General features: G+C 54.6%; 1 protein-coding gene across 1 annotated transcript in view; it reads right to left on the bottom strand.

Moving 5' to 3' along the window:
- RNF169 (ring finger protein 169) overlaps positions 1-20,113 on the bottom strand; it is a 30,846-nt gene continuing 10,733 nt past the window's right edge. The window contains exons 2-7 of the mRNA XM_044450135.1: positions 14,704-14,721; positions 14,297-14,373; positions 10,354-10,497; positions 8,751-8,863; positions 7,880-7,976; positions 1-6,753 (exon numbers count right to left, since the gene is read on the bottom strand). Coding sequence (XP_044306070.1) covers positions 5,542-6,753; positions 7,880-7,976; positions 8,751-8,863; positions 10,354-10,497; positions 14,297-14,373; positions 14,704-14,721 — 1,661 coding nt within the window. The 3' untranslated portion in view covers positions 1-5,541. The remainder of the gene's footprint in view (positions 6,754-7,879; positions 7,977-8,750; positions 8,864-10,353; positions 10,498-14,296; positions 14,374-14,703; positions 14,722-20,113) is intronic.

Raw genomic sequence — 20,113 nt, 5'->3', positions numbered from 1 at the left:
TTTCTCGGTAAACAGTTTTATCAAAAAAAATCTGATGAAGCCACAGTGATTCAGTTGCGATCTCAAAATGATGCTTTGTCTTGTACTGCACTGGTTTTCGGTACTAAACCGAAGATATACATCAAAGCACAAATGACTGAAAGCACACGGGGTTGGCTGCCGGGGTGCAGGAAGGGGAGAAATACAGCAACGTCTGCTCCTTGAAACCATTAGGACAATTAAACACTGGAAAAAAGTGTCGTACATGAAATCCCACCAGTTAGAGCCAAGAAGTATTTCGTTTTGTTTGCATAGTGGCAGCTACCTCTAAACTGCTTGCGATGTTTGGAAAGAGCGGCGGTGGGACAGGTGCTTCGCATCTGACCTCGGCTGTACAAATCTTAGAAAATGGATGGTGCCCACCGGAGAGCTCCACGGAGACGGGGCAGCTTTGACCTCACCGTGGGCATTCAGTGCAGCGGCAGTCTCAGCGGCTGCCGTCCCTCGCCAGACATTCATGCCCGTACCGGGCGCTGGGCAGGGAATGTGTCTTTATGGGACTGCGTCTCGCTCTCTCTGAAAGCCAGCACGGTGTTGGGATGGCGCCTTCCTGAAGGCAAGAGCGCCTCTGTTCACGGGTCAAGTGCAAAACCGAGATGCCGGCACAGTCCTAGGAGGCTCGACAGAGAGCACTGCAGGCGGCCCTTAAGCGACGCTCCGAGGCCCGTCTTGTTTTTTAAAAAATCAGTCTTTAAGGCTTATACTTTCCTCTCGCTTGGCTTTCATTGAGAGCACGACAGCAAGGTGCTTGTCCGGCCCATACTCCGTGACGGGGCCGTCTTTGAAGAGAAAGAACACTGACAGTCATATCATAAAATGCACTACAATCATCTTACAAAACCCAATCTTTTGGCACTTTTTCCTTCATCTCTTTACCAACGGCCACAGCCAGCCAGCCCCAGAAGAGTGCGCAAGACATCCTTTTCCATTAAAAAAAAAGATCCAGAGGGTCAGAGTGGACTTCTGGAATCTGACTGAGTCTTTGGCAGTTCAATCATTCGGTTCCCGTCCAAGGTCCCACCAACCCTTCCTGTCAGGGAATGCCAAAAGGAACCCTGCAGCCACAGCAAAGCGCCACGCAGCAGTGCGATCCGCCTGGCTGCCCAACTGGGCAGAACCCCGTTTTGAAGCAAGGCGGACGGGAGCCGAGCCGCAGGAAGGTGGTGCCGGCCGATGCAGTGGAAGGGCTCTCGGCTGCCATGCGTCTCCCTGGTGGAGGGGGGAGTGTGCGTTCGCTTCAGAGGAGACTGCATCCCGCTTGACCCGTCAGCAAAAAGGGGTTAAGCTGAGATCGGGGCTGCCGGGGGCAAGGGAGTCAGGGAAACTCCGGGACAACAGTCCTTGCAGCACCGGGACAACCCTTCTCAGTTGCCTGGAATGCCTTCCCAGCTGAACGGCAACACCTGGATCAGAAGATGGTCGCTTTTGAGGCCCCTGCTTCCCTAAACGGGGAAAGGGCCCCCCGGAATGCGTTCGGCAGCCTGCAGGGCCACCTGCAGAGTGGTGCAAAGGCCTTCACGCTGGTCCGGCTGGCACCAGAGGCAAAAGCGCTCTGCTGGCCGCTCGCGATACTGAATCGCCCTCCGAGGGCAGCTGCCCCTACCCCCTTTTGCTCGCTTGCTTGTGCAGTTATGTCACGGCAGAGTGAACCTCCACGTCCCCCTCTAAGTCGGGGTGCGAGGCAGGGAAGGAGGCACGGCGGGCACCTCTCTCCCCCTTTCTAGTCTCTAATTTGGTCCTCAGTGCCCACACGAGCCCGCCCTATTCTCCTTCACTCCCGGCACTCTGGACACACGTATTTTCAACACACAGAGAGACAGAAAGACAAACGGCAATGCAGGCGTCTGAACACCTGCAAATGAACCTTACTGGAGCGCCTTGCCCGTTTCACCCCCCCGTTTCACGAGGGGCTTCAGCGCCTTCACTTCGAGGTGCTGGCCTGCTTCCCAGAATTGTGTGGTTAGTTCCCTTGGCCACGGGAAGGTGGTTTTTCTACCCAAGCAGCGGGACGCCCGCCATCCCATGCTGCAGGCGAAGCCCCCTGACGACTGCTGGCTTCGACAACCTGTGCGTGAAATGGTTGTGTGCACCCACCTTTTTTAAAGAAAAGACACGCCACTCCCTACCCCGAAGCACCCTTAAAGGCCTGAGTGTACCTAAAATAGGTCTTTGGATCATGGTCATTTCAAGGAAGAAACCAGTCAATTCACTCATCGTATTTTTGGATGCATACTTAGCTTTTAAAGGTGTGTGTGTGTGTGAGAGAGAGAGAGAGAGATTGGGGAGGGAGGGAGGGAATGAGAGAGAGAGAGAGAGAAGCAGACATACAATCGATTACAACACGGGCGCATTCACCTGGACGCCAAGACTTCTCTTTCAGCATATGCCCGACTGAAACCTGGACTTGTTCCTACAGAGTGTGTGGAACACTCCTTTGTGCCTTCTGTGTGCTGTCTTGGGATTTCCAGAAAGTGCAGCGATAAGCGATGGCTCTCCCAAGACCAAGGGCAGACTATACCACCTGTTTTGCCAATTATTCTAGAAAAGGACAGCTGATACAGGTAAAGGTTCTGGCCGTTTGGACAAGAGCTTGATCAAGGCCGGTGTGGACAAAGACCTGCTTCCCACCACATTCACCCAGAGCCGCACTACCAACAGCTCCAAACCTGGCTTTGCCAAAGCATGCGTAATCTCAGTTTCCCGAAGGATGCCCCTGTCCCTTGCACTCCTCTTAGGCAGCTCTACCCCTTAGGTGCACCGATAAAGAGTAAAATGTAGAGAGCCCTGCGTTTTCCCATCCACACACACTTCTCTTTACAGCAGTGAGCTAAACGCAGTGCTATTCTCTCTTGTTCCACCACTAGAAGCAAGAGGGCCAGCTCTGATCTCCTGCCCTGACCACAGTAGGAAAAACAGGAACTGGCTCCAATGGGGTCTTCAAGGGCCAAATCCAGCGCGACATTTGGCCTTCACAGGGGAACACAGAACTGATTCTCTGACCCCATGCGCATGGAAGCACGACGTTCGAATACGATGCCCGCATACGATGTTTCCAAGGATGATTCTGCAAAAGCAGGTTCATCCTAGATCCCTACAGGATAACCAAGTCGTTCAAATGATGCACCTTGTCATAAGCCTTTTCCTTGTGCGTGTTAAACCACTTTAAAAAGGCGTTCTGTGCTCATCAGATGTTAAGCTGTAATAGCCACTGACCTGAATCGCTTCGATCCCGTCCCTCAGAGAGGACTTTTAGGCAATCTTTGATCTCGCCTATGAAGAACCACCTCCCAGTTCCCTTTTCTTACAAACTGGCCACAGTTGATGCACCAAGAAAGGCATCTTGAAAAGGCAGCCAAAATAGCCTAGTCTTGATTGTGGTTTGCGGTAGCGGTTATTTTGAGAATAATACTAATTGCTGAAAATTCTCAGCAGGAAAAACTGCAATTTAGATACAGACTTTCTGTCTCGTGTCCCTTTTAAAAATGCAGTGCAGAGCAATAAAACGCTTTAGCTTGCAATTCTACATAGGCTAGGAAAGAAAATAAATGGACTTCCTTCTAAATAAACATGCTGGGTCCTTGCACTTCTACAGGACAGACTGGCAACAGGGAAACCAAATCTGATTCCAGCCCCCGTTACGGGGAACCTGTACCAGCTCAAAGCCCATTTGAATTCAAGGCACCAGGCAGCAAAAAAGTTTCTCTTCACCCGGTAGACCCCTGAGAGTCAGGGAATTCTCTAAGTGCCAAATCTGCACAGTTCAAACCAGCCAAAGCTGATGTTGCACAGTGCAGACGGGAAAAGCGCCACCCTTCAAGAAAATCACTGCAGCCAGGAAGCTGGAAATGCCGCCGGACAGAGGTGGAATCGAGTCAGCCTGGGACAGAACTCCTTCCTTGACAGGACCCAAGCAACTGACCACGAGGGGAGGGGAGGTCCTCGTATGGAGCCTGGCAGGGCGATTTCGCTCCGCCTGGCTTTGTAAAGGGGGTGCCCTGGTTCAAAATGGAATGCGATTCTACACGTGATTCCTGAAGTGCTCTGATCATGTTGAATAGTCTAAAGGATTCTGTTCCTTGACTCTCAAGACACTAGGTCTGCCTCCCTTTAAGTAGCGATTAGACTGGTCTGCTGTTTGTGGCTTCCCATTTCCCATTTTCATAGCTTTGAAGCGGTGAACGTGGAGGAGCCGCAATGCCAGCATGTCCTGCCATCTTTGTCCGGAGGGGCTCTCCAGGAAGCCCCCAGGGCCCCACTCCCACCGTGTGCCAGGGGATTCAAGCGGCTGCTCTGAAAGGGTCACCATGGGAGTTTCCGCTTGAAAGGCTCATGAACCAGATCCGCGGATGCCTTCCTATCCCGTAATGCCGTAACAGCTACGATGCCCTTAAAATACAAGAAAGTGCTTCCCAGGACTTGATAACACGCAAACGACCTTGCGAGGACCTTTGAATCTGTTCACCGGGGAAACACTGCAGGCGGGCGGGCCGGAAGTACGCACTCGCTCTGGCCCATTCCTAATTCAAGCCCGGGATGGGCAGTCTGAGCCCCTGCACCAGACCGCTGCCGCTCAACAGCCACCGAAACCACACCCTGGAGGGCTGAAGGGCTTCCGGGCACCCCAGTCATCTCATTCACACGAACCTTTGCACACGTCTCCAGCCACGGAAGTCATTCCGAGCATCACCCCTCTTCTGAAAAGTGCAACGCTTCCCGCGGGTTTTATCCCCGAGGATGTTAAGCCTGGCTGCACAGAGAACATGACGAGGAAGATGGGGGCAATGCCGTGCTGGCGAGAGGAAGCTGGCTGCCCCCGATTCCGTCTCGCCCAGAACAGGGGGCCTTGCCCTTTCCACACAGCTGGCCTGACCCAACCAGGGCGGGTCTTAAGTTCGGAAAGTCTGTGGAAATGCAGTCCACCAAAAGAGGCCTTCCTGGGCCAGACTGACTGAGCTGGGCATGCGAGGCAGACAGCGCACCCAGCGCCCCGCGTACCCTGCTGTTCCCCGGACCACAGATTCAGAAACAGATGGTATGTGTGAATGCATTTCTGCGTGTCCGCTGTTCAACCGGCCGGCCGCCTTCCCAGCTGAAGGCTGCTCCTGAGGTTGCAGTCATGACAGAAACAGCCGTCCCCAAAAGACCCCGACCCACAGCTGCTCACCCTCCGCCCCAGGCTCACGGGGATGCCTGAAGCATTTGCATACTGGGGTGACTCGGCAGCAGATGGGAGCCGGCGTCCTTCCGCGCAGGGCGGGCCGTGGGCCTGCTTCTGCAAGGAGAGGCAGAGTCTCAGAAGCAGGCCCAGCAGGAAGAGCGCGTGGCGGATGTTCGTGGAAAGACCCCGGCTCCAGTGGGAGCCGGGACTCACTCCTCTTACCTTGCGAAAGGGAAAGCCTAATGGGAGGAGGGGAAGCAAGGTGACCAAACAGCTCTCCATCCTTCTCAGATTCTTTTGATCAAGCTCACATTATCTAAAAAGGCAACCTTGTTCAGCAAGTGCTACTTTGCACCGGAAGTACTCTTGGACCGCAAGAAATACTGATCCGCTCTCCCTCTCTGACTTGCCACGGTCCTGTTCTCGCGCTCAAACTTCCGCTGCAGCTGCAAGGCCAGCCTCCGGTCTTCCTCCTCCTGCTGCAGCTCTTGCTGCACCTCCCTCCTCCTCTTCCTCCTCCTCCTCGGGGGAGGGGAGGCAGCCCCCACCCTGTGGCAGTCCGCCTGCCTTAGTCTCTTGATGGCGCCAGCCTGCTCCAGGTGCTTCATTTTGCACTGTCTCTTTCGCCCCCGCCTCAGGGACGAGGGGTCGCCGACGGGTCTCTCCACGCACAGGCCGTTCTGCAAGCTGCTCAGTTCGCTGTCGTTCAGGTATTTGAGCCGCTTCCTCCCCGCCACCTTGACAGGAGTGCTGAGCAAGCCATTCTCTGGAAAAGTCGAGGCGGCTCTGATTACTTTCCGAGGCACTGCTCTGGCATCCACGTTGAGGCAAGACCCGGCCAGACGCAACGCTGCTTTTGTATCGGAGACGTCCGAAATTCCGGCATTCAGGGTGTTTTTGCTGGGCCTGGCCACGGGTACGGTGGGAGCCGTGCCCGCTGCCGCCGCCTCCAACTCCCTCTTGATATTGCCGGCACTTTCCAGCTTGGCCAGGCAGATGGAGGGGAAAGAGTCCAAGTCGGCCGGCATGTGTGTGACTGTATCTGGCGGCAGGAGATCGCTTGGCAGCTGCGGCGGCTCTTTGACAAGCAGACTTACGTTGGGAGTCAGGAACTCTTCGCCCGTCTCTGCGGCCAGGGAGGTCAGGGTAGCTTTCGAAAGTGTCTTTTTGATCTGGCGTTCCTGGAATATTTGCTCCCATTTTTTCAGAATCCGGGGACTTGTTTCATAGGTGGTTGGTTTCTGCAGGCTCCTGGTCAGATTCCTCGGAGTAGACTTGATGATTAGAGGACTCAACACCCGGCCGTCAGGAAGCCGCTTTGGGGGGGTGCACGGGGAGCACACAATCGGTTTGAAATGGTTGAGCTCTTCCGAGATGCTGTCGTTGCTCTCGGGGCTGATGGAGCGCTCCGGCTTCTGGAGGAGCGGGATCGAGGCGGCGGTGCCTAGACCGAGGCGCTTATCGGCGGTCAGGTCTGGGGCCGAGAGGCAGCGGTTGTTCTGGGTGGATGAGAGAACCCCGACAAGGGGGGTCGACGCGCCCGTTAACAGGTTTGCCTGCCAGACAAACGATTGCAGTCAGAACCATAGGCAAAGAGGTCACTCTGGAAGGTCGCGATGAGATACCGGCACCGCCGCGACGGCGCTTTGTGCCGGCAGAGCGGTCTTGGCCTGGCCGAGTGCGGTGAGTGGGGATGTGGGGCCGGCTGGCCTGTGGCACGGAGGGCGGCACAGGCTCCAGTGTGCCTTCTGCCGGGCACAGCCAAGCCACACCGCTGTGCGCTCCTGCGGGCAGGCGCAGACGGCAGGGTGGGTGCCCCTCGGAAGGGGGCAGCGGGGGCTTGGGGATCCCGCAGCCCTTCTGAAGTGGCGAGGGGGCAGGGTGGGCGGGAGGGAGGCCAACACGCAGCAGGCCAGAGGTTCCCCGAGCCCGGGCAGCAGGCGTCCACGAAAGCGACCGTCATCAGACCTGCCGGAGGAATTGGAGTGGGCAGACCTGGCCGAACGCAGCAGAACCCAGTCCCTGTGCCATCGCTGCAGCCCCGGTTTGCTCCGTGTTTGCTCCCTGCAGCTACGGACAGCTCAGGCCAGCGCTGCCGGCTGGAGGTTGCCCCACCGCCCGGGGCCGCTGCAGCAAGTCCTTCCACCGGGCAGCCGCAGGGCCAGGGGAAGGCCAGTGCTGCCCCCGCGATGGCTCCGCTTCTGTGGCCCACTGGGGAAAAAGCCCCTTTGGCTGCCCCTGCAGTGGGCAAGGTCCCTTCTCCCCTGTTCCGTGCCGGCTTCTGGGCTCCCCACGGTGACAGTGGCGGGGAGGGGGAGGACTGCTGGGGCCCAGAATCAGGTGGGGAGAAGAGGGAGGGCGGACCCGAGTCCAGGCGGGCCCAGTCACCGGTCGGTGTCTTTTGGGCAGGGTGGCTTGTTGTGCCGTGCAAACCTTCCCTTGCTCCCTTCCCCTCTTTTTAGGGATACAACCTGCTCGGAAGCCTGATGGGCAGGTCACGATCGCGGACGGCCCCGAGCCGCACGGCCGGCGGAGGCCTCTGCCAGATCAGCGCCGATGCCGCAACACACACAATCCCACTGCGTGTGGCACTCGGGCGGCTCCATGCAGAGGCCTCGGGACGTGTTCACGCAACAGGGACCAAAAGGGCCGCCCTGCGTTTTCCGAAGGGTCACGAGGTACCTTTGTTCGGATGGTGGCGCACTGCTGCCTGCTCTTGGATCTGTCCCGAAAGGTATCGTTGCAGCTCTGGCTCCTTTCGACCTTGGAACTCAAGTGCCTACAAATGTTAAAAGAGAAGTTTCGTGGAAGAAGCACAAGATGCGGATCGGTTTGCTTACGCCATCGGGTCGTCGACAAAGGCGACTGTCATTATGCCTGTGGCATCCTCGGTGCCAAGCCCACCTCTATGCGGGGGGGGGGGGCGGGGGGGGGGACTGGCTTCTGACATGAGCCTGGGGCATCCACACAGCGCAGGGCTGTGCTGGCAGGCTGTGGGGGAGACCGCTCCGATCCAGCCGCCCCATTCTTACACCTGGAAATCAAATTAGTGGTGCAATCCCACGTCAGCTTAGGGCGAAGGAAGGAGTACAACTCCCAGCATCCCCAGCCACCATAGCATAGGACTTGCCTTTGATTGTTTTTATCACCTTTAAGAGCCTCCGCTATCTTTTAATACAGTGAACGCCTTTCAAAAGGTGGTGGGGGAAACGGGCTGGCTGTCACATGCTCTGTGTGGAGCACCCAACCCAGGTCACGAAGCCGCCGGGACCCGTTCAGAAGGACAGCCCCGATTCCGAGGCTGTATCCTTGCCATCCCTGCAGGTCCCTTGGCATTCCCGTGGTGCTGCCCCACAGGGACGCCAAGAAATACTTCAGCGAAGGGGCGCAATGCCCCAAATCGACACATGTTCATGCACGCGACCGCCCGATACTTCCTAGCCAGCCATTGATTCCCAGAAGAGGCCCAGCATCCTCCCCTGCCCTGCCTCCCTCGTGCCCCTCGGCTGGCCCTTTCCTCCCCAGCCAAGCCACAGTCTGGCTCAGGACTCACCCAGCCAGCAGCGGGACTGAGCCGGCACTGCCCTTGGAGACAAAAGCCGACCGATGTGCAGGTTTGGCCTGGAACGGTTCCTCATTCTCAGAATCGGAGAGGCGCTCAGGAAACTGAAATGAATCAGGGGAAGGTTAGCTGACATTTTACACCCGGTTTCCCTCTGGCCACACATGGCTTTGTCTGACAGGAGTTCTGAGGTCTGAGCCCGGGGTCTTTACGCTGGAACACATGCTGAGCAGAGCAGGGTTTTTTAAAGCTGCAACCAGATTTGAGAGAGGAGTGTGATGGGCGAGGGACTGAAATCGCACAGCGGGAGCTCCTGAGCAAAGGACTGAGATACTGAAATATTTTGGCATCACAAAATTTCCCGAAACAGAGAGAGAAAAACCGGGTGGGGGACGAGAAATGAGAAGGCACAAGAGGGCACAAGACGACAGGGTGCTGACGTGTGTTACGCGCCCATTTCCCAAAGGACGCAACGTTGTGCCTCCATTTCTATGGCTACTGACGGACTCTGCACAAAAGGGGCCTGGGAAGGATTCGCCCCATTGCTGCCCACGCACGCTGCCCTGCACTGGCGCTCGCACGATACATACTTGAAAATAAGTCCAGTTGAGATCAAATGGGGCCGGGAGCCTGTGACAGGCGCCAAGTCTGTCTCCGCAGTTCTTTCGGGAGCAGCTGCGATCCGTTGTGGCGCTAACAGCCACACTCTACGCACGTCGACTCAAAAGTACACCCCGCTTTATTCTACAGAGCTCACTCCCAGGGACGGGGCTAGAGGGCCGTGGCCCGAGGCACCAAGCTGGGATCGGAAGTACCGCCAGTCCAGCTTCCTCCCCTTGCACTGGCCCTCTGGCATGTGCATACAGCTTGGAGGAGGAGGAGGAGGAGGAGGAGGAGGAGGAGGAGGAGGAGCCCCATTTCAGTGCTTCTAAGTGGGGCAGTCCAGATTCACAGGGAGCGGCCCTGTGCGGGTCCACATGGCTGACCAGCACCGTCTGCAGCCCCCCACAGTGTGAGTGGGTCCATTCCAGGGGAAAGGGGGCTTTTACCTCCTCCCAGAAGACCTCGCTAGGATATTTATTTATTTATTTATTTAGAACATTTCTATGCCGCCCCATTCGCAAAAAGCCTCGGGGCGGCTTACAAAATAAACAAACAATCATATAATTAACCTTAAAAATCGGAAACATCTCGGCACAAGTATAAAAACCCAATAAATACAATCCATCATTAACAATTAAAAGAACTTTTAAATAAAAAGGTCTTGGCCTGGCGCCGAAAAGCAAGTAACAACGGCGCCAGGCGGACCTCTCTGGGGAGCGCGTTCCACAGGCGCGCATTCCACAGGTATTGCACACAGCGGGGCTGGGAGGGCCTTGGGGTGAGACGACAGGCCATCACCGTTCAACAGAATCCCTGGCTCGCGCGAAGCTACTTCTCGGAGGGAGGGGCTGGTCTCCTTCTCCGGAAAGAAGTCCCACTTCTTTCCCATCCTTCTGTGTGCTACAACCACAGGCCAGCTGGGGTGTTGGAGGGGCAGGGAAGAAACCCGTCTGGCAAAGAACTCCGCTACGGTTATCCAGCGGCAACTCACACGCTCTTGGGTCATCCTGGCCATGAAGGACTCCTCCCTCTTCTGCTCTTCTGTTTTCCTCCTCCCCGTCTCAGGGTCCTCCGGAATCAGCCTGTGAAGAAAATCCTCAGGGGTTCTGTCTTCTTGCAGTTTTTCTTCCCTTAGCTAGAGGCACAGAAGAGAAGGCACTTTACACACGGCCAGAGCCCTCTTCTCCGAGGCCCCCTCCAATCACCTCTGCGCCCGCCCGGCAGCCGCACTGCTCCTGCACAGGGAGGCTCGATTCCTTGTGCACGTGGAGCGACGACGGAGTGCTTTCGGGTCCTAAGTCCGAATGATCCCTGGGACGGGCCTGATGCCCGGGGGACGGAAAAGAGCTTTTGCAATCCTGGCGCGGGGAGCAAGGGGGCTGGAGTTGGGCCTGGCAGGCTCTGTGACCTTTGGCCGCACACTGCCTGGTCTGGGCGGCCCTGGAGCACACGGCTGCAGACGGATCCAGCACTCTCTCGTCAGGAGGGAGAGGCCTCCGTCCCTCCGCCCATCGCTTGGCGGGAGAAGACTAGGCAGGCCAGCCAAAGCAACGCCGCTTCTGTTGCTCATGAAGCTGATACGGCCAAGGCCAAGGCCTTCTCACCGAGCCCTAACGATTAGGTTTCTTGGGGGGAAATCTGCTGATGCAGAAGTCCCCAGGCATAAGGTTTAGTGCCAGTCATAGCCTAACTGCCTGTGATACCAAGTTCCTTCCTTCCTCTTTGTCTGCCTTCCAGGGAAAAACCAGGGAGAACTGATGCGATCTATAAAAAGCCGCGTTCACAAGAGACGGGGAGCTGCTCCTTGCTAACTGCACCGGCACTCGGTGATGTGAAGGACCTCTCTCCACAATATTGTAGCATTAATAAATGCTGGATAATAAATCAGCTGGATCACAGTTTTCTCTTTCATTGGGCTCGTGCTTTCTTTAAGTTTTTCCTTCCACAGGTCGCGCACTGCAGAGGATGGCTACCTCCATCTGTCAGCGGGAAGGACGGGTGTTTTCAGGACAGCGGTGCGGCCGTGAGAGGCACAAGAAAGCAACTGGCCAGCTTCTAGCAAGCAGCGTGCTTCAGCTGGCAGAGACCTCCTCACCTAGCTTTGCACCTGGCTACCGGGTGCAGCAACTTCTCCCTTCTGTACCTGTCCATGTATCAAGGTCAGGCAGGAAGCCTTCTTGCCAGTGCTGCATTTCCTGGAGTCCAATGAGCAGCATTCCAGGAGACAGGACCCCAGCGTGTGGGATGCCCCCACTGCTCATATATAGGGGTCACCAAGTCTTGCGAGGTTTCAGCACCAGGGAAAGACCCATTTGTTCACCTGGTCTTGGGATTGTTTCCTCTTTTCTTTTGTACTCTTTACCAGCGACTATTCCCCCTTGTTTTATTTTAACTAGGTGTTGTTAGCCACAAAGTCGTGTCTGACCCATTGTGACACAATGGACAACATCCCTCCAGGCCTTCCTGTCCTCCACCATCCCCGGAGTCCACCCAAGCCCACACCCACCACCCCAGTGACCCCATCCAGCCTCCTCATCCTCTGCCGTCCCCTCCTTCTTTTGCCCTCAATCCTTCCCAGCATCAGGCCCTTCTCCAGGGAGTCCTTCCTTCTCATCGGGTGGCCAAAGCATTTGAGCTTCAGTTTCAGTATCTGGCCTTCTAAAGAGCAGTCAGGGTTGATCTCCTCCAGGACTGACCGGTTCGATCGCCTTGCGGTCCAAGGGACTCACGGGAGTCTCCTCCAGCACCACAATTCAAAGGCCTCTATCCTTTGGCGCTCGGCCTTCCTTATGGTCCAGCTTTCACAGCCATGCATTGCAACTGGGAAAACCATAGCCTTGACTGTACACACTTTTGTCGGCAGGGTGATGTCTCTGCTTTTTAGTGTGCTATCTAGGTTTGCCATAGCTTTCCTCCCCAGGAGATACTTTTGTTAATTTTGTATTACTTTCCTATGTTTTATTGTTTGTACCCCACTTTGTAACTATTTTGTAATGACAAGTAGGTTAGAACTTACTTAAATACCTAAAATTATTATAATGCACTGTGGGTGAAGGCAGATTCAGAACGACAGTTGGTTTGCCAGCTACTGCGCCCTGCACCAACTGGGGCCAAGGTGGATGGGCATGGAGCAGAGCTTGCCAGACGCAGAATCTGCTGCACTGCCTTCTGGTCCACTTCCAGGTTCAATGCCAGGTGCTCTTCATAACCTCCAAAATAGCTTGGAAGAGGAGTAACTTCAGGGTGACGTTTCCCTACACGACCTTGTTGGGCACCTTCCTCAAAAGGACTGCTCTGGGTGCACGTCACCGTTGGGCATGTGACAAGCAGTGACCCATAATTTATTTATTTATTTATTAAAACATTTCTATGCTGCCCCTTGACAAGGCCTCGGGGCGGCTTACAACATAATAAGCCTTTTCCACTGTGGTGCTCCTACTCCGGCCTGCTCTCCCCAGGGAGACTCCCCCAGTCGTCCAGGCCTTTTGGCTTCTGAACTTCCATGCTTGGCTTTCAGGGCCTTCTGCTACTTTTTAAGAGAAACATGAAACAGAGCATTGCACTCCCGTTTTTAAAAGCTGAGCATCTGCAAAGGGAAGGCCTGGCACGCAGGATAAGAATTCCCTAAATATGTTAACAAAGAGTGACCATGGGGAATGGCAAGCTGGGATGCCTCCAGCATCGGAAAACACTCTGCTTCCCGGTGCCCAGCGCTCACGCCCTGCTTGCGTTCCCCCCGCTGTGGCACTCGGTCGCGTCAGAATGTTTGGCCAGAGAAGCCTGTGACCTGATCCAGCGGGGAACCTCTGAAGGAATGTGAGCGGTGCCAGGCAGCTCCGAACGGACCGGCACTCGGTGTTACAGTTCCACAGAGGCTGCACTCGGACAGATGCTGCTGCAGGCCATCCTTGGCAGAGATGGAAGTCTCCCTGAGTGATTACGTGCAAGATCCCACTTTGCACACAGTGAAAAAGGGCAAACGCTTATAGGAGTAAACTGGGATAGATTTTTGGAAAATTCTCCCAAGAAATCCTCCAGAATTTCTGTACAGAACCCTTAGAAATCCCACGGGCTCCCTCAACACAATCCGCTGCTCTCAATCCTTTTTGGGGGAGGAAGTAAGACCTTGCAGATCAAAATGAAGGCCAGCAACTTTACTACGCTGCTGCTGCTTCTTTGGGGAAGAAAATATTTGTGGAAGAGTGGTTTTCTATTTGTCTCAAGTTATTTTTATACTGCCTTACTGGCAAAGCCAGCTCCCATAATTCAAAAAGAAAGCAAAATCAACAGAAGAAAAATAAAACCTGCTCCTTTTCGAGCAGATTCTTGGAGCACTAGGAATGGTCCAAAGCTCTGCTCCCCAGCTCCTGCCCCACAGAAGCAGTTCCATTAAGTACTCCCTGGAAGGGTGCACCTTGAAACTCTGCCTGCCAACAGGTTAGTACGGAAAAGAGGACGCCTTCCCTGATCCCCGTGATCAAAATATTCCACGTTCTGAGAAACCACAACGAGATATGTAAGCAGTCCTTGCTCTTCTGCAACTCTGAATCCTCCATAGCAAGAAGGCTTAACACGTTGCCTGCCAAAGCTGTCGACAGCAGGGGCGTTCACACAAGACTGGAAACACAGAACTCCATTTACAGAGGCTCAGAAACCGGGAATCCCTCACACCCTGGCATAACGCTGGTCTCAGGCAGGGCTGCCGGGCCCCACAGCAGGCCTGAGCATCCATGAGAGGGAAAGGAGAATGAAAAAGAGGCCATGTACCTACTGGTTAGCATTGCAAAACAAAGAGCACAGGTCTCATCCTGGAGAACTAGATTCCCTGCGTACATGTAGTAGGTAGTTGCTACTAGCAACTGCTTTAAACGTCAAGAGACACTGGTCCAGAGACAAGGCCGCAGAAATCTCACGTATCATTCTCTCCGATATACCTTTCGCAGCTGGCTCTTATATTCCTCATGAAGCTCTCCGGCCTTGCTTAATGTGATCGGCGCTCTGAATATGAAGTCTGCAGGCAGAGAAATAGGAGAAAAAGTTATTCGGCACGCAAGTGCTCACAGAAGCACAACAGCAATGCGCCGATTTTCCTGTGCAGGCACCCAGTACGAGGAGGCACCCCCGCATGCTGAAGTTGTGTGCTAGCAAAGGACACCTGCAAAGCTGCTCAGCCCCTCAACCCGACTCTCAGGGGTGCAACAAGGGGGCACAACTTTCCAGCAAGAAAGTACTCTTGGTGCACACTGTAAACAGATCTCACGTGGCCTGGAGTTAAACGCCTAGCATCAGTTTTACAAGCGGTCACACCCACTTCTGCAAGACACAAGTCCAGACAAATCACCTGTGGAACCAGAGAATTCTTACGAAGGTATCCAAGACAAAGGCTTCAGGCCATCTAGCTCATCAGTTGTTAAGAGAAAGCAATGCGCATCACTATGCACAGGAAGTTTACAGGGAAAAAAACAACCCATTCAGGAACTGTAGAATCCTTCTGGCAGGCTTTAAGGCAAGCGTTTTTAAGTTACAGAACCCCTGACCACAAACCGCATTCAAGTAACAGCAACCAGACCCTTTCCAGGATAGCACAAACCTTCCCCACTCAAAAATAAGCATGTGGACGTCATTCTGCAAAGGAAAAAAGCAGGCCGTAACAGGTGCTTGCTCAATCCCGAACGACGATCCTTGCCTCTGCCACGATCCGCCCTCTCAGCACCACCACAGTCCTCCTCACCTGCGCGCTCGCCCTTGCAGTCCTAGGGTGAGAGGCTGGAGCCTCAGTGCCCAGCGAGTGCCGGGTGGGAGGTCAGGATGGGGCCAAGAAAGCCCCGCCAGCAAATGCCAAGAGGCATGTGGCGTCAGAGGGATGTTCAGGACTCGGGAAGGGACTTTCCTAAAGACACACCCCAGTCACTCATCGCTCATCATATGCCTCACATCTTGGCTGGGCTTTGAGAGGGCCCCGGGGCAGAATGAGCAACTCAGGGGAATTAAAAAAAAAAAGCACCCAGGAGTCTTTCAAAGTGCCAAGACTATGCAGATAAACAAATGGCAGCGCCAGCCACTAAACGCACTCTTCTTCCTGCCATCCCTCCCACAGTCCCAGCCCTGAATTCGGCATCCCTTGGAGGAGGAGGAGGAGGAGCAAGCTGGCATGCCTGAGGGAGCAGCTTCCCTGAATACCCTGAGGAAGCTCAAGGGGAGCGGGGGAATCTAAGGACCCTGCTGTGAAGGGGGTTTAAATCCCCGTTTAAAAACCCAAACTTCTCACACTGAAAATCACTCACACCTTTGGCTTTCCTGGACAGGTCCCCTTCTTGACAGCTGGCAAGAAATACCAAACTGGGGCAGGGTAGGAATGTCCTGGGGGACTCCTGCATATAACCAGCCCACCATATAGCCAGCCCCAACCCCTTGGCAGCAGGTACCCCTAATTCTCCCAGCTGAGGCTTCTAACCACTGCAGTTGAGCAACAGAAGGCATTAAAAATACCTTTCACAACACTTTTGGTGCAAAAAATAAAGTTTAGAGACCCATACAGAGCCCCCACCCCACCCCGGAAGGCATGAGGGCACTTTGCCGAGACTGCCTGTAGGGCACTAATAATGCATCTAGCCTTCCTGAGCCCCCACACCCATAAAAGGAGACTTAGCAAAAGCAGCACAGCAAGCTCAAAACAGCTCACAGTCGCAGTGGGGAGCAGAATGAAAAGCGATGTTTATTCCCGGCCCCACCCAGGAATAAATGTCCAAACTAGGAATCTCACAGGTGTGGGCATGGCCTAAAGACTCCTCACAGACCTCTCAGGAGCAGCGAGGCGAAGTAAGGGGATTAGGAGTGGCTCCCACCACCCAACGCTTCTCCTCTGCATACGCTGGGCTTTTTTTTCACCTAATCATGGCAAATACAGGTGTGCACCTGGCTGAGGAAGGGGGAAAGCAACAGGTAAATGGTTCAGCATCCCTCCCTGCCCAAACGTATCCCTCGCAAGTTTTTACTTATTACATTTCCTACATGGGTACTCACGCCTGTTGTTCTCTCAGATACTCAGTGCTGATCCAGCTTCCTGCCCAAGGTCTCCCAACATGCACCTGACTCGGCCATGACACAGATCTGGCCTACCTCAACACCGGAGTCATCACCCCAGACCTTGAAGTCATCCTTGCAGTCCCACCTCCAAACGAGGAAAGAGAAACCTGGCTTGGGAATCCCACCCCAGAGAGGCTCACCAACCACACGGCTGTGGGATTTTCAGTGCCAGGTGAAGATTCTTTCATATGTACTGCTTTCTGACTGTTGCACTCTCCTATGGTACATGTTTTAGTTTGGTGTTATGCGCTGTACCATTTTTCTCCTTTCCTACTGGCTTTCCTTTCATTCTAGTGCGTGCCGATTTTATTATTTTACTGCTTGTATGTTTAGATGCACCAAACGCTGCCTAAAAAACCTCCGCCATGTGACCAGCCCAAGCAATGAAATAAGCCGCATACAGGTGTGCTTCACAAGGGGTCCAGATGTGCCTAGAGCCAGTAGAAAATACAGAGCGACACACTGTGATAACGCTCAAGCACACGCACATATTCTGAGTCCCCCCTCACAGCAGTCTATTTAGGGATAAAATCGGCATCATGCAATGTGTGTGGGTCAGCATTTGTGTGTATACAAGCAGCAGGATGAACAAGCACCTTCACGTTTATGCACCACTGCAACGTACGCAAGGAGTTAGTGTACAGAAACACAGTGTGGGAGTCATTCCACAGTGCTAGCGAAGTGCGGTAGTAAAGTCAGAAAAATGCAGCTTGCGCATACCTGACCGCTTGCTCTCCCATGCTCAGCCACCGCACAGGACACCAGGTGCCACAGCACGCCAGCCATGGTTTTGCCCACACAGCACGCACCTGGAACAGGTTTGGCCAGGAAAGAAGGCCCACGATCCCCAGCACGCCCCAGGCGTCTAATGACACCGTATGTTTGGTCACTTGTACAATGCCCCAGCATCTGGTTACTGTGCCCCCTCCCAGGCCCCACTTAGCTTCAAAGCGCGCCTCTCACCTTCACATGCAAGACGGCACCTGACCCTCAGTCAGCCGGTGTTTGATGCTGATTAAGGCACATTTACAGCTGACCAAAGGAATTCGCCAGGACTTACATTGCCCATGGCCAGCTTAATGATTTTAAATGGGTCCATTGATTTTAATGGGTCCAATCAAATTTGGATCCAGCCCCTTGGATTAAGCGATCGCAATTTCAGAGAATACTGTTCAATGGCTGGAGCATGCTGGGCAGGTTATGACGATCAAAGCCTTCCAAATACATTATAAAAACCATGTCTGTATAAACATACAGCGCACAGAGACACACCGATTGTTCAACAATCCACAAGAAAAATTCAGGGCCTGGATAATGCCTCATCAAACCCAAATTTGATTTCCAGGGTGAATCTGGATTTTATGTGTACTATTTATATGGTTTGTTTATTTATTGTATGGAAGCCGTCCTGAGGCTCATGCGAATGGGACAGCATACAAACATTCTAAATAAATAAATAAAATGCCTGACAGAAGGAGGTCCTAACCTGACATAAAAATCACTATTACTATTATTATTCTCATTTTTATACCACCCCACAGCTGAAGCGCTCTGGGCGATGGACACAATCCATAATAGTTGGCCCTAGGCAGGCCTCAGCAGGGAGACCATTCCGTAACGGGGGCCACCACCAAGCATGCTGCCTTCAAGAGGCCGACACAAGTGCGTGCAATGCCTCCCAGGCAACACACTACTGAGATCCATCAGATAGGGGTCCAAGGGATGTACGGATGTACACACGTACGTTTCCCTTCGTGGGCATGGGACCCAACTTACCAGATACCCTCCCCCCCCGTGGAAGGAACCCATGCATGTGGGGCCCGTCTCCAGCACGGCACCAGACCTGCAGCAGCTGGGGGGCATCAGCAGTTCAGGGCAGTGGTCGCTCCAGTGCTGTCTGCATCATGCAAGTGCCTGAAGCCACAACTTCTCCCCGCATCTAAAAGTTCAGGGAATTTTCTTCCGGTTTTGTCTGCAGGACCACTCCATCACTGAGCCTCTGCCTGCGTTCCTCACCAGTTTAGTGAGAACCCAAAGCTGGCCTGTGATCAGCACACCTCAAGGCCCTATTACCCCTTTACACCGCTAAACTCATCCATCCATCCATCACACCACAAGCCCCACACGAGTTCCGAGGACACCATCACGTGTGGCATCCAGGACTTTCGCCTTGGTCAAGCGCAAAGCTCACCTGCCGATAATTTCACTGCCACACGCCATCAAGGTCCCTGCCTCGTCTATCAAGCCCAGTCAAATCTCATGTGCACACACAGCAGCAAAGCATCCAGGCCCGCTTCGATGTAAAGACCTCCGCATGGCACTTGGGGGGTCTTCCAGTTGGAAGCTCCTAGCACTCATGAAAAGTGGGAAAAGTGGTGCGAAAACCCACTGCTGGGAAGACACGCGAGGTTCACCAGTGGAAGGCAATTTGCCCCGCCCCCACCCGCAGCTTTCTGTGAATGCACAATAAAGGCCTTGTTCGGAAGCACCCGAAGAGACACAGCGGACTTCTCTGTAGCCTGAAATGCCTGATCCTGCCTGATCTTGGCAGCTAAGCAGGGTCAGGCCTGGTTGAAAGCTGGATGGGTGACTTAAATGTTGTGAACTGCCCAGACAGCTTTGGCTATGGACAGTGTAGAAATGTGATATAAATATTAATTTAGGAATGGAAGTTCAGATCTAGCTCAGAACCCAGTTCAATGCCAGAATGTGGAACCCAGTTCAATGCCAGACTTGCAGAGAACACGACGGGCCCACCTGGTCTGCACACAATGAAGAAGCGGCAGACCACCGCTGCTGCTCTGCCCTGGCCAGCCGCCCTCCCCAGCCTGGGTGTCCAGAGGGTCCCAGGTCTGGTGCCTGGAGCATCTCCAGACAGGGCTGGAAACACCCTCGCAGGCTGACCGAGCTTCCTAGGCAGCAGAGCGGCAGCTTCCTGCTTATTCCCATTCCTACTACATTTTTCAGCGAGCATTTAAGAACGCAAGGTATGCGGTTCTGCAGCAAGTTCCGGACGCTATCAAGTTATTCTTCAGTCAGTTTAAGGTACACGGCTATGCATGTTTAGACAGAAAAAAGCCCCGTGATTCCCAGTATATTCCAGTCAGCCAGGAGCATGCCTGGAGTTGCAGGGCTTCTTTTCTGCCTAAACCTGCACCGGGCTGCACCAAGAACATGTTTTAAAACGTGTTTCCTTTGGAAACTGCCTTGCATCGCTTAGGTTCAAGCCCTTAGCCAGGCATCTCCTCTCGTCCTGCAGGGAAAGCTGGCAGGTCCCCAAACGGCAGTGGCTTGTAACACCCACGTCGGGAACGGCCAACACGCAGCTCGGCCCTCCAGCGCCGAGGAAACCACTCGCAACCGGGTGCCGCCCACAGCGCTTGACTACAACTCCCAGGATCCCCGGTCAAGAGCATTCAGAGGGGCTGCCTGGAACTGGGGTTCCGCCGCGTCTGGAGAGCTGCCGCCCGAGGAAGGGAGCCCGGAGGAGCGGCAAACCCCGCGCTCCCCGGCCCGCGGCCCGCCCGGCTGTTTCCCTCCGCGCGAACAACAGCCCTGCGAGGTAGGGCGGGCGCGGACGGGGCGAGCGAGCCCAGCCCCCGCCCCGGCGCGGGAGCAGCCAATCGCGCGCGCCCCGCACACGCCCGCCGGGCGGGGTGCCCGAC

The sequence above is a fragment of the Varanus komodoensis genome, unplaced genomic scaffold, assembly GCF_004798865.1.
Source record: "Varanus komodoensis strain SLA01 unplaced genomic scaffold, ASM479886v1 scaffold63, whole genome shotgun sequence".
Lineage (NCBI taxonomy): Eukaryota > Metazoa > Chordata > Lepidosauria > Squamata > Varanidae > Varanus > Varanus komodoensis.
Note: the sequence above shows the minus strand (reverse complement) of the source record. Positions and strands in the feature narration are given on the sequence as shown.